The 13817-nt window shown below is 48.4% G+C and overlaps 1 protein-coding gene across 12 annotated transcripts in view; it reads right to left on the bottom strand.

Annotated features, from left to right (window-relative positions):
• Nucleotides 1–13817, bottom strand: part of BCOR (BCL6 corepressor) — an 82046-nt gene that overhangs the window by 12314 nt on the left and 55915 nt on the right. For 9 of the 12 annotated variants that reach the window (XM_038129043.1, XM_038129075.1, XM_038129054.1 and 6 more), the window contains 4 exons: nucleotides 12020–12301; nucleotides 11269–11622; nucleotides 5313–5641; nucleotides 4713–4982 (listed from right to left, as the gene is read on the bottom strand). In XM_038129043.1, coding sequence (XP_037984971.1) covers nucleotides 4713–4982; nucleotides 5313–5641; nucleotides 11269–11622; nucleotides 12020–12301 — 1235 coding nt within the window. The remainder of the gene's footprint in view (nucleotides 1–4712; nucleotides 4983–5312; nucleotides 5642–11268; nucleotides 11623–12019; nucleotides 12302–13817) is intronic. The other 3 variants (XM_038129122.1, XM_038129128.1, XM_038129114.1) reach the window with 2 other exon arrangements.

Raw genomic sequence — 13817 nt, 5'->3', positions numbered from 1 at the left:
CACCAAACAGGGGCTCTGAACACTCCTGCTAATCACTCCAAGGGCAAAAAATCAGTCCAGGACGGATGCTCTTTACACTGCACATGCTCAAGCCCATAAGAAAGGGCTGTGCAAAATTATACTCTGGAGGTATGAATTTTCCTTCAAAGCAGACCACCCTGCCAGGCAAATTAGCAGATGGATATAGGTAGCAGAAGCAGCTGCTGTATTCAGCGCCACTTTTAGCATGCAGTTACCATTTAAAATAGACTTTGCAACTCAAAATAAAAGATGTTTCATCTATTTTTGTAAAAAGGAAAGACTCATCCTAGGGTGGAATACCTACTACTGGACAAAAAAGCTAATTTTGTCGGGCAATTCTGTGTTAAGAGGCTATAAGAAGAATGTCATTAACCACAAAATGTAACCATAAAGACCATAAAACTCTACATTGTTAATTAATTAAATGCCTCATTAACTTTTTTTAACATGATTTATTCAATTTACCAAAAAATTAGCCACCATTGCCAAATACAGAACATGTGGTGCCACAAACACACTTTTGGTTTCACAAGCATTTCTCGCTAAGGTTTGGGGAAGGCTGTGAGAGTGCCACAGGGCAATTTAATGTCTGTTCAGGTGCTCTATTTAAATCAGCATTCTGAAAATCACTCACAGTTAATCCAAAGAGTCAAACTAGAACATAACCAGACACCTCCACCTCTGCTTCTTGCAGTTTCTTAGCCAAACTGCAAACAGCCACGTCAAAGTATGCACATATGCATGGTCCATCCATATGCAATGAGCTGCCGTTCTTATGTACTCCTTCTCCAGGGGAAGAGCTCAGCATCCCCAGGACCCAAGAAGCACTCTTCCCCCACACCCAGCCTCGAAACACAGCCCTTGGGTCAGGCATTATATGCTGAGCCTTAAAACTTCCCCCCAGCATCATACCAAACCCCTGAAGTGGTGTCCATTCCTGAGCAGGATGCAGGAGCCCTGCAGGAGCTGTGCAGGGGCAGGATGGTGCTCCGGAGCTCCTGCTCCTGTGGCAGTGACACCGGGAACTCCCCATGCCTGGATAAACCCTGCCTTCACCTCTGTTTAAATGGCCTATCACACACCACACACTTTGCTAATTTCTCTGCCTTCCCAGGAAGGATTTAATAACAAACTGACAGGGAACTTCCCAAATCCACGGTCACGGTTCCACCCCAGCCAGCAGCCGAGCCCCAGGCAGCCTCACTCACTGCCCCACCAGCAGGACCAGGGTGAGAATCAGAGAAGCACAAGGGTCAAAGGCAGAAAACTCATGGATTGGGATAAGGACAGCTTGACAGGGAAAGCAAAAGCCATGCACACAAGCAAAGCAAAACAAGGAATTCATTCACTGCTTCCCATGGTTGGGCAGGTGTTCAGCCATCTCCAGGAGAGCAGGGCCCCATCCCACTATGAGTGATTTGGGGAGGCAAACAACAGCACTCCAAACATCCCCCCCCTTCTCCCCCAACTTTATACTCTGATCCATGATGTCACAAGGTCTGGAATATCCCTTTGGTCAGTTTGGGTCACCTGTCCTGGCTGTGTCTCCTCCCAGCCTCCCATGCACACCGGTCTCCTCACCAGTGTGGCAGCAGGAAAAGCAGAAAAGGCCTTGGTTCTGTGTAAACCCTGCTCAGCAGTAACAAAAACATCCCTATATTATCATCACTGTGCTCAGCACAAATCCAAAACACTGCCCCATACCAGCCACTGAGAAGAAAATTAACCCTACCCCAGCCAAAACCAGCAAATCAGACACACACCAAAAAGCGACATGAGGCAGAAAGACAGCCAGTGTTTCCTCTCACATCAAATTCATTACAGAAGCCTTTTGTAATTTTTTTCCCAAAAAGACTCTATGCTCCCTGTAATTCCCTCTTCACAAAAAGTAAATTACAGTTTTAAGACTACCATTATCTCAAGTCATTTGTTTCAAATGGGGAAAACAGAAGGGATTCGAGAGTGGCCATACACTGGGATGAGTTGGCAACATCCTGCTGAAGCACAGCCTGGAAGGGAAAGGCAAAGCTTCCCACCGAGAGTGGCCATACATTGGGATGAGTTGGTAACATCCTGCTGAAGCACAGCCTGGACGGGAAAGGCAAAGCTTTCCACCGGCTTTATCAGGGATTTCCAGGGCTGAAGACCATTTGCTGCTCTGTCTTTAAGCAGCCTTGCTGGCTGCAGCCCTGCAGTTTATCTGACCAGACACGAGCCACGCTTCTCCGTGGACATTTCACACTCGGGTCAGCTTTACGCACAAAATCGTATCCGCTGTGTCGCGCTCCCTGCGGCGACCCGGGGCACATCTGCACCGTGGCACTGACAGCAGGACACCGGCTCGTGGCCTCGCAGCATTCGGGCTCCCCACGGGTCCAGCAGCGACACGCGCAGCTTGCCAGCACCTCTGCGCGCTGAAGGGTTTGGAGTGGGATCTCTGCACAGCCTCAGGGCATCCCTGCTGCAAAGGCAGGCAGGCTGCCAAGGGCAGGCACGAGCTCATCCGGTCTCAGGGCAATACAGCATTCCTGCCAGGGCTCGTGGTGCCCTGCGGTGCCAGCCGCTTCCAGCTCCCAGTCCTGAATCAGCACTCAGCTCCCTCTGCAAGCTGTGCCCTGATGATGCAAACTCATCTGCCTCCCCTGCCACGGAGCTGGCAAAGGGCTGCCAGCACAGCAGCCAGGGAAGCTCCCACGTGCCCACCAGAGGTTGCTGCCTTGCTAACAGGGGTGGCAGAAAAGTGACCTGTGTACTTGCCACAGGTCACAGACCAGCATGTTACCTTGACTCACCCAGATTTTTCTTCTTCTTTTTTTTTTTTTTGTTTTTTTTTTTTTTTAACATAGAGGAATTTCTTACTTCTTGACCATTCTCATTCTTTGTGCAGACAGAGGAAGTTCAACTCAACTTTCTACTAACTGCAGTAGTCCCATCACTGCTAAGAAAAAGCCCTCAGCTGTGGAGCTTCCATGGATGATAAAAGTATCGCAGCTCACCATGTGCCAAACATAGCTCCAAAAGGGTGACACAGACACCCGCCACTGAGCCTCAAAAAACACTAACATCAGATTCTGGCAGCAGTTTGGGTGCATGGACTGGGCTCTCTCCCTGCCCCGCATTCCACCAGCAACAGAACCAACTGCTGCACGGTCAACACCACCCGAATAATCAAATCAAATGAGCTGAATATTTAGGCCTATTAAAAACACGGTGTTCACTTGAACTTTTGGTGAATTCAATCCGGAAATTTAAATCCCCAACAGCTGATAATGGGAAGGCACGGTGGCACACAATGTTACAATGATACCTTGGTGAGCCTGGGTATCCCCAGCTTTCTGCATCCAGCCAATCTGACAGCAGAGAGCCCCTGCTATCAAAGCAAATGGAGAGCCCTGGGCCCCTGCTTGAGCAGGACGTCAGCCCATCACTAAGTTTGGGAGCTGCTCCCATTGAGCTGTGCTCAGAAGAGGCGCTGGGCACAGAAAGCCAAGTGCTGAAGCATGCTCACCCTGACAGACCCCATGCAGGAAGAAAACACACACGGATAGCTTGGAACACATGCTACAGCACATTTTGATTTTGGACCCACAGAAAATGAAACCATTTAAATTACGGAGAATTCCATAGCAACGTTGTAACAACCACCTCTCCCAGCTAGGGCTGAAGTGCCCTAGGTTAGAAGAAGTCTTTGTCTAAGGTAAACAAACCTTTCCAATAAACCCTGCTTTCCTGAGCGGGACAAGGCCTTGCTCTACACAAAGCTCTCTCCAGCTATACAAAGGACATTTCAAGGTTTCAGCAAATCCCCAAGGCTGGGCAGGCCCCACCCGGACCTGGGCTGATGCCACCTTCCCACGTGGGGCTCAAGCCCAGCCCCAAGGTCCAAGCAGCCCTCTCAGCAGCACAGCAAGCCCTGCAGCCACGCCAAGGGCAGCAGTCAGTCTCTGCAATGAAACACCTCTGCACCAGATCTGAAACCGAGCAGCAACGACGCTCATACCTACATGCCCATATTTCCCCAATAAAAGCGTGCTTCAAAACGGCCGAGCTAAGGGATTCATCGGTTTCTGATTTTTGTAGCAACAGGGGGCCCCTTTCATTAGAAAACATTGTTCCAGCTACACCAAGCAGCTCCAGACGCCGAGTATAAAGCATGCAGAGTGCTCCTATGATGTGTCTGATCATGCAAGAGGACACTCTAAGCGCTACATCCTGTGTCACATACCAGATACTCCTTGGAGAGAAGAACAAAAATAAAACCCTTCTCCTAAACTACACGCTCTTCACAAACAACAAAAGCAGAAAACATACAGCTCATTAAAGATCACCATAAAGATTACTTGGGAGGAAAAAAGAAAAAAAAAAAAGACATTCGTTCTGTTTGCAGATGGTTTATATCTAAAGGGAAGCGAGGGTTACCAATAAAACTTTACCCGTTGCTCATTCCTGCGGGATGCTGCTCATCCTGCACCCCTGCCAGCTGACCCAGCAGTGCTGGGGACTCACTCCTTCAGCAACCTGCCTCCAAACCCCCCGCACCAGGAAAGGGAAAGCAGCAGGGGAATGGGGGCTACAACTTTCAGCAACCCAGCCGAGAGCTGCTAGCTCACAGAATCTCCACCGATAGAACCGCGAAGAGGATTTTCACTTTTGAAATCAAAAGGAAAAGCCCATCCCACAGGGAGCCTTACCTCATAGCCCAGGCGTGCCGCCCGCTGCAGCAGCGTCTCCCCCGCGTTCTTGTTGACGATCAGGCGCCGCGCCTCGGGCGGCATGGGCCGGCTCGGGGTGGTCTCCGCGGTGGGGCTGGCGAGGGGCAGCTGCGCCGGCTGCGGGACGGGGAGCAGCGAGGGCGGCTGCGGCAGCCGCTCGTACGGCTTCTGCTCGTACGGCTTGGCTGGCGAGGAGTCGCAGTCTGAAGTCGGCTCCGGTCGCTTCCTGACTTTCCTCGTTACCGTTACCTGTCGAAACCATGATGGTGGGGGGGGGTTTATCTTTGTTTGCACAGTACATTGATGGGACTGTATTTTGTCATCAAGGAATTACACTTTTCTACTCGTATTTAATTTTTAAAGGAAGCCCCACTACAGCTTTCAAACATAAAATGCTTCACCCCTGCAACAGTGCCTTCAACTAAGGTTAAGAAAAGCAAACACAAAATGCGCAAAGCATCCACGGACAGATCCGAACGCAATCCCCGCTACCCTGCATGCACGACAGTGCGTTAGTTTTAAGCAAGCTGGCTCTGCCTTCTCAGAGGCTGGTGGACAATTAAGTCTAAATAAAGATACCTTATCTTCAGCATTTTCGATATCTGTGGTGTCATCCCCTGTCAGAGATGACCTCCTTCTCCTCTCCTGCAGTGCCAAGTGTTTTGTTTTACACTGACGTTTCCCTGATGGCTTCTCACACTCGCTGTATTTCGGCATCAGAGATGCATGTTGGAAATCCTCCTCTTCGTCTGTGTACAGCCCATCTGTCTTCCGGCTTTCTTTAATTTTCTGCTGTTTGGCAGCCAACCTCGAGGCTGGAGTACAGCTTGGCTGAGCCTGCCTTTTGCTGTTTGCATTGGTGGATGAAAGGCTCTTCATGTGCGGAGACACCGGGAATACGGGCAAGCCTAAATGGGAAGGAAAGGCATTACACATCGCATGGTGCGTTAAAAGGAAAATGCATTGCTAGCACTTAACACAAGCTCCTCCACTGCTTAAGAGATCTACAATTACATTTTCAAATCGTTAATATTTTAAGCGTTCCACATCCAAACTGTAAAATAGCATCTCGCCCGTTGACGCTACGCTAATAAAAATCCCTGAATGAAATGCCCCACGCAGGTGCCAGGCAGCGCCAGGGCCCTGGGGACGCGTGCCAGGCCGGCCTGGCAGTGCCACAGCCCGGCCACCACGGGCAGAGTGGAACAGCTGGAGGGAAGAACTCGCCTCCTTACCTAGGACTGCCTGATCTGAAGGGGAACCAACTCCTCCAGCAGCCCGGGCCCAGCCTGGCTTGTCTCAGTGGGGTGTAAGTGCAGACACAGGGATGGCGAGGGAAGCGGGGACAGGAAGAAAGGTGGGAGCATGGATCAGATTTTAGTGGGACAGTGTGCTGGTTCTGCGTCGTGGAAGTGATGTTTTGGGAGAGGTGGGAATGTTGAGCTTAGTCCCAAGACGGGGAACACCTCCTCAGCAGCATTTTGACTTCAAAAACAAGGCAAGAGAAGGAAGAAAGACTACTCAAGGAGCTGTCCCTACAGAAGCTCTATCAGAAAGCACAGGGATTTTGCAGGAAAAGCAATCAGACATTTTTTCCCCCAAGAACTACATTCAGAAGTGAGTCTTTCTGGGACACTGGGACAGTAAGGCCAGTGCTCTGCTGCCTGTGGCAGGATACTGGCAGGGCTGGGTTTTCTCTGGGGGTTAGCTCCAACAAGCTGGATCCCACAATCTGGGCCACATGCAAAAAGCATGGTTAGTTTTGGGGTTTTTTTTCTGAGTGCTAGCAGGCTTATAACAAAACAAGGACAGGAAAGTTGACTTTTTATAGTCTGAATTTCCCTTGGGAAGAGAATTGAGGTGACCTCAGAACCAACTGCTCTGCAGAAAAATTAAAGGTTGCTAGAAAGGAAGGGACACTTCAGCCAAACAATACCACACCACCAAGGGAAGGTGTGGAAAAAACTTTGAGAACTTGAAAGAGGCTCCCTTGCTCTGAGAAGTCTCTGAAGTGATGCTACTTTCAGAATAGAAGAGATGGCAGGAGCAAATAAGCAGGTGCTCAGGGGAGAGGCACCCTTACTTAAAGAGATTCGGTCCAGAACCAGTTGGTGAAAAAGAAAATAAAATCTAGAATTCTCTTGGTGGGCAGTTTCACACTTCAGTCTTCCTTTAAATAGATCTGTGAAAGCAACTCACAGAAGGCTTTCTAGATTAAGGATGAAAACAGAAATCCCTCCGTTCTTTTGAGCCACTTTCTAGAAAAAGACACATACCACGGCTTGCCAAGCAGATGTCAGGGAATTTATGGGACACATGATGTGCAGATTGTTCAGCAAAAATCATGTACGTTTTTCAGGCTTTGCAATACTGAAGGAAGGCACCTAGTCGTAGGCTGAGCCTGTGGATGCAAGGCTGTCTTTCCAACTCTGTAGACAGCACAAAGTAAGGAGTGTTTAATTCTCATGTTCCCAACTAACCTAATTGAGTAGTGTGTGAAAAGCCCAATTCCAATACAGAAGTACCATCATTACCTACTTAATCACTTACTAAAGAAAAAAAAAAAGATGGAAAGGATGGAAAGCAGCAGCGAGAAGCACAAACAGCTGCATGCGGAAAAACTACAATAGAATGAAACACTCACAGGTCTGGAGAAGGACAGAAATACTGAAAGGATGGAGGAAAAAAAACACACAGGAAGCTTATCTCAAAGAACTGCAGGCTTTCCCATGCAGACATGCCGAGGCATTGAAAGCAGAAGTTTAATCACCACAAAAAATGTGTGCTCCTGCCTGCAAACTCCACATCAACTCTGTGCTTCACTTTGACCCTCCACAGTGGTGACAGCAGGCACCCGGCTAAATGTGCACCGGAGCTGAGAGAGGGAGAGCAGCTAGGCTGAGCGTCCAGGAGCTTCAAGATCAAAAACATTGCAAGATGCCAGCACTACACAGGAAAAGCCAAGCATGAGCCTGGGAAATGCAAGACAACAGGGGCAGAAATGCAGCGAGTGACTGATCCTGGAATCCCACCCCATCTTCCTGAGCACGTGAAGAGAGAAGAAAAACAAGAGTGAGCAGGAATATACCTAAATATCCACGGAAAAAAAAGAAAACCCAAAGCAAAAACCCTAAAAAACTCAGGCCTCTGACTGATGTGGGTTGTGGCAAGTCTGACTCAGAGGAGGACCTTTCCCGCAGGAGCGGCCGCGGAGGGGTCCGCGCGGAAAAGCAGCTGCCGCCGCGTCACCTGAATGCTCGCTTGTTCAGCTCCCCCCAGCAGCTGCCTCCTCCTGCCTGCCAAGCCCGTGGCTGCCACACTGCCTGCAGCCCGAGGCAGCTCCCAGGGGCTGGCACATGCTTCCCAGTGGGCGAGATCCTCCTGGCTCCTCTCCTCAGGGCTTTTGTTTCCGCGCTGTTCCGGCTCTCTCCTCGCACCGGGTGAGCGGCTGCGGCTCCCGGGGGAGCATCAGGAGATGCTCCAGCAGCGCAGGGTTATTGCTCAGCTGGGACCCCCGCAGAGGCTGTGGCTTCTGCCTTGGTCGTGGGGCTGGGCAAGCAGCGTGACGCCCTGAGGCAGCAGCATCCCCACTGCACCCCGGAGACCCAGCACGGCAACGTCACTTTGCAACAGATCACAGAATCACAGAATGGGTTGGAAGGGAGATCATCCCCTAAAGATCATCCAGTTCCAACCCTTCTGCCATTGGCAGGGACACATTCCACTAGACCAGGTTGCTGAGAGCCCCATCCAACCTGACCCTAAACACTTCCATGGATGTGGCAGCCACAATTTCTCTGTGCAGCCTGTTCCAGTGCCTCACCACTCTCACAGTCAAGAATTTCTCTCTAATAACCTAATCTAAGCCTACCCCCTCTTAAATCCGTTACCACTTGTCCTATCACTGTATGTCCTTGTCCAAAGTCCCTCTCCAGCTCTCTTAGAGCCCTCTTTTAGGTATTGGAAGGTGCTATAAGGTCTCCCCAGAGCTTTCTCTTCTCTGGGCTGAACAACCCCAACCCCCTCAGCCTGTCTTCACAGCAGAGGTGACCCAGCCCCCTGATTATCTTTATGGCCTCCTCTGGACCTGCTCCCGTGCTGGGGGCCCAACCACTGGACACAGCGCTGCAGGTGGGGTCTCACAGGAGCAGAGCAGAGACAGAATCACCTCCCCCAACCTGCTGCGCACACTGCTCTGCATAAACACAACTGGAGCAACAAGCCCAGAAGTCAGAAACCTCCACATTCCCAGAAAGTTGCAGGCAGGAGCGGCAAATCATCCTGCTTATGTTAGACTGAGGCTTCAGAGGCACAGAGGCAACCCTCATGTCCTGTTACAGCCTGCTCCCTGGGATACAACCAGCTGCCCAGCAGCAGAGACTGCCACAACTGCAGGCAGTGCTTGAGCACAGAGAACAGCTGCTCCCAGCCCCAAAATAAAACAAAAGCTGCGAGTGACAGTGTACATTCTCATATTGACAGTCTCCGCTTGTTTAAGAAAAGTTTGAGGACTAGTCCTGAGCAAGACAGACAAGCTGGAAGTCTCCATCCCCATGAGACTGTCATGCAGAGGATGCTCTGTCATGCAATGGGGAAAAATGTCCTCATCCCAGTCAAGTGAGAACGAGGAGATTCAAAAGTTTACACTTCAACAGGGCTGGAGAAGCACCAGCAAAATTATCTGAATGATAACCAATGTCTTTGTACAACAAACAGCAAGGCACAATTTAGTCAAGTTTATGGTTTTACAGCAGCTTCCAAACCCAAGAGCTTTTTCATAGCCATAGGGCAACCAACCCCGAATGCCTCTGGGAATGGTGCATAAATTGGGAGCCACCTCTTTTTCCTTCCCAAGGCCATGAGCCTGTCACTGCCACAGGAGGGATTCTAAGGGAAAGTGAGAGCATCCTTACACAATACAGCTTCTTGTTAGTGACCCTGGTTTAATCTCTAGAGGGTCTCTCTCTCTGAAAATATTAAGGTGAGGGGCAGGGGTGTTTGAGCAGATACCACACTCGCCAAGGCAGCACACAAAGCAAGGAAGGTAAGAGTCAAAGCTCCTTTTTGTCCTTGATTTGTTCAAGTAAGTTTTCTTCTCCTGATGCACGAATCTTTTTGGATGGATCCTTCCCCATCAGTAAGCATCAAAGTTTGGGGGCTTCTGCCCTCAGATAATCCTACCAAGGAGAAGGACAGATGAGGAGCTTTAGGGCCGAAGGGAAGCTGATACTTTTGCCTGTGACTGTTTCAGAGAAACTACCAAGGAAGATCTTCACTGGCACAGGATGATCTGGACTTGATCCGTTCCATGGCGTGGGACATGAGGATCCACTCTCCTCATGCTTCTCTCTTTCAAGGGGATCTCAGCTGAGCTATAGGTTAGGCCAGCTGGAATGTGAATGTCTTCCAGTCAATGAAGCTCCCAGGTTTGTGAAGGAGGAAGGAGCCCAAGTGCCATACACGCAGCTCCCACTCCCAGAAATAGCCTCTCCTCAAAAACAAGCAGAACACTTGGAGAGGTAAGAGCAGGAAAAGAGAAAGAAAAGAAAAGAGGATTTGCCCTGTGCACTGTGTGATTCCATTCCCCATCAGTTCTCCAGCCAAGCTACAGCAGCAAAATATTGCAGGGAAGGAGAAAAGCATCATAGCAGAAAATGTGCCCAGGGGCTGAGGACACTGAGGACACTGAGGACAGGAGAGTGACCTGTCCATCCCAGTGAAAATTTGGCAGATTGTATCCACAGGCTCTCCCTCAGGACAGGGAATTGAGAGAAACGGGAGGGAGGATGGAGAAAGGAGGAAGTGGAGTGAGAGTTAAAGAAAAAGCCAAAAACAAGTCAAGGAAAGCTGATACACTTTGAGGAAGCAACCCCTTAGGAGAGAGCTGCTGGAAGACCTCTGCCAAGGGGCCTGGAAGTGGGGTGGAAGGGGTTCACAGGATGCGCTCAGGACAAACCAGCAAAGCATCCTTGTCAGGAGGAGGATGAGCTTTGCTCTTGAGCGTATGGCCCGGGAAAGGCAGGGGAAGCCAGCAGTGCTGAGGATGCTGGAGGTGTTGGGTTCCCGAGATCAAGAGCTGCTACAGCTGTGCTGACGCTGTTTCAGAAGCTCACAGCCCCTCAAACCCTACGTGTGGTTAAACACCCTTACACCAACCAGCAGCCCATTTGCTCCCTCTCTCACCCAAAAGCATGCCCACGTTTTATGCACTCCCCAGCTCTCCTCTAGAGATAAACTTCATCTTCACATCATCTATGAAAATATTTAAAGCCAAAACACACATGCACACACACACAAACACAGAGTTACACACACATACACAAACACATCTCCTTGTCTGACAAATATCAGCTACAGTGCAATTTGCAAAAGAGGAGGTGTCAGTCCTCATAAAAATGGACATCTACAGAAATATATATAGTTTTAAAAAAAAAGAAAGAAGAAAAAAAACTCTCGACAATTCCTTCGCATCGGTGGTAGCATGCGTCACTGTAAATGCTAAAGCCAGCTGGTTTCCCTAGTAGTCTCTGCATACCTTGTTCATTGTCACTTGTTTTGAGGGACTCTTCAGACCAACTTCTATTGCTTTTGGCCTCTGACCTTTTCTTGGTGTGCCTTTCTTCTGTGAAGTCTTTGACCTTTGCAGTGGCCTCTGGCTGAACAGCCTCAGCTAAATCTTTCCTGCTTTGCCGGCCCAACTTGCCGGACGGGGATCTCTCTGGTGACACCTGCTGCTCCCATAGTTCCCTAAGATGCTGCAGGTGACGCTGCTTTTTGGGATGGAGCCCTGTTAATTCAATGCACACCTTCAGGTTGGTCACCTCATTACAATTGGGCTCTTCTAAGTGGTTAGAGGAATTGTTTGTCATTTCCCTCTCAGGCCAGTCATCTAATGGAAAAATAACTAAAAATTAATCAAAAAGCCCCCTCAACTTAAAACAAAAGCTACATTTCACTTTCGGGGCATATAGTCTCAGCTTTACCACCACACTATGCATTTTAAAGCTTTGCTCATTATGGGTTACATGCACTACAGTAACTTGCACTGCTGTGGCTACAGTGGCCAATGACTAGTGCTTTATCCTTACATACCAAGTTTCTTTATATATACATATATATATACACATATATATACATACATATATATACATATATATAATTTAAAGTGAAATGACAGTGCTCACATTAGTAACTAGCAAGTTCAAAAATGGAAACACATTAAGCCAAAGGGACGTTCCTTTCACAAGACATTCCTTGAGAGAAACCAAAGCAAAATGCTGTCTTACCTTTGGAGTTCTTCTTCTTTTTTGCTTTTGATATAACTTCATCCTGCAGTTCATCCACAAAGCTTTCATTTTGGCTGCCATCATTTTGCACTCTCTCACCAGAGTGTTTACGTTTCCTGTCCAGACGTGGACATGAATGTTGGCCAAAATCTTCCGTTGGCTGGTCTTCTGCCTTTTCATATACAGAATGTCTCTCTAAATAACATTTCTCATTTGAGAGATCTTTTTCCTCTGGAGTGTCAAGAAAGTGACCTCGGTTGTTTTCTGTACTAGTAAAGTTACCTAAAAATAAAAAACAAACAAACACCACAAGACCTAATAAATACGACACAATCCACTGTGAGAAGGCTTTGCTCTCTGATCTCTTCAATGTCATCTCCATCATGAATTACGGCCCATGAGGCATGCAAATAAACACAAATTGTACTTGGGAACAAGTCTCTGCCCAGCCTAAGGCAGCAGTTTTCTCAACAGTTAAGCACAAAACTCCCAAATGCACACTACTTTGTGTTGTTTTTACATTAATTTAAGAAGCAAAATATTCACTATACTTGTATCCATAGAAACATCACAATATGTTTTTTTAAATAAAGAAATATCTCTAGATACTGAAAGCACAAACCCTTTTCAGAAAGCAACCTCACACCCCTAAACTGTGGCAAGTAACAATCCAGTTCAAAAATACCTTCTCATGACAACCAAGTATTAGTCCTCCCTTAATTCCTAATCTTTCACTAACTTCTCCCATCAAATTGCAGAGTCTGACTTAAAAGCATTCATCCCTTCTTCTGGAGATATAAATGGGATACAGAACACGCACACACGGACACAGAAATACCACTAAGAATAGCTGTGATATTTTGCAAAAAAGCACTACTTGAATCCAAGGTTATAAAAAGGCTTCCTCACTTCAAGTAACCAACCAGTCACTGTACCTCACATGATCTCTGTCACCTCCTTTTAAAACAGACCTCGCTTTTTTCAAGGAGTATTTCCAGCAACAGCAAGAGGGTGAGCTCTGAAAAGCTTACTAGAAACTAGTCTGACAAATTAGCCACAAAAACACCCATGCTGCCTCGCCCTCACCAACTTCAGCTTCCCTCCAATACTGTTTGCCCATATTCAGAGACAGCCTATGCAATTTTAAATGGATGCTTGATTTAAAATTACACTTAATCACCATCTTGAATAACGTTATTTTTTCGGGCTTAACCAAACTAGCAAAGGCAAGGTTAGGCAGAGATGCAGCACAGACTTCAACACAGATGATCAGCTCCTATTTACAATTCCCACAAACAAGTTGGGGCTCTCACATGTTTTAGCCCTCCTGGCCGACCAAGACTCCACACCTCTGCCACTGTTTGGCACACTGTATGTTCCAATCTACTTCCCCGCGGCTCACTGTCCCTTTTCTTCTTCCTCCTTCTTGCCCTTCCTCCTTCTCCCACATCCCCTCCTGCAGATACATTTGCTAGTTTCCTACCTGGACTCCTGACAGCTCTGTTGCCCTTCCCTCCCACAGATCCTTTCTCCCTTTTACTCAGTTTTTTACAGGTTGCCCTGTCCAGCCTGGCCTTCAACTTATCCCTCCCCTTTATCAAGGCTGACACTGCACCCCTGTGACCTCTTCTCCCTTCCTGTGCCCTCCAAGACCCACCACTGGCAGCGTCTGGAGGCAGCCAAACTCTGTCCCACTTTATCTTGACAGCACCTTCCTACAGCTCTGCCAACCTCTCCTGGTTTCATGACCGTCCTCAAAATACCTGTTGTCAGCAATGGAAGGCTGGGGGGGTGGCAA

Source organism: Motacilla alba, chromosome 1 (assembly GCF_015832195.1).
Source record: "Motacilla alba alba isolate MOTALB_02 chromosome 1, Motacilla_alba_V1.0_pri, whole genome shotgun sequence".
Classification (NCBI taxonomy): Eukaryota; Metazoa; Chordata; class Aves; order Passeriformes; family Motacillidae; genus Motacilla; species Motacilla alba.
Note: the sequence above shows the minus strand (reverse complement) of the source record. Positions and strands in the feature narration are given on the sequence as shown.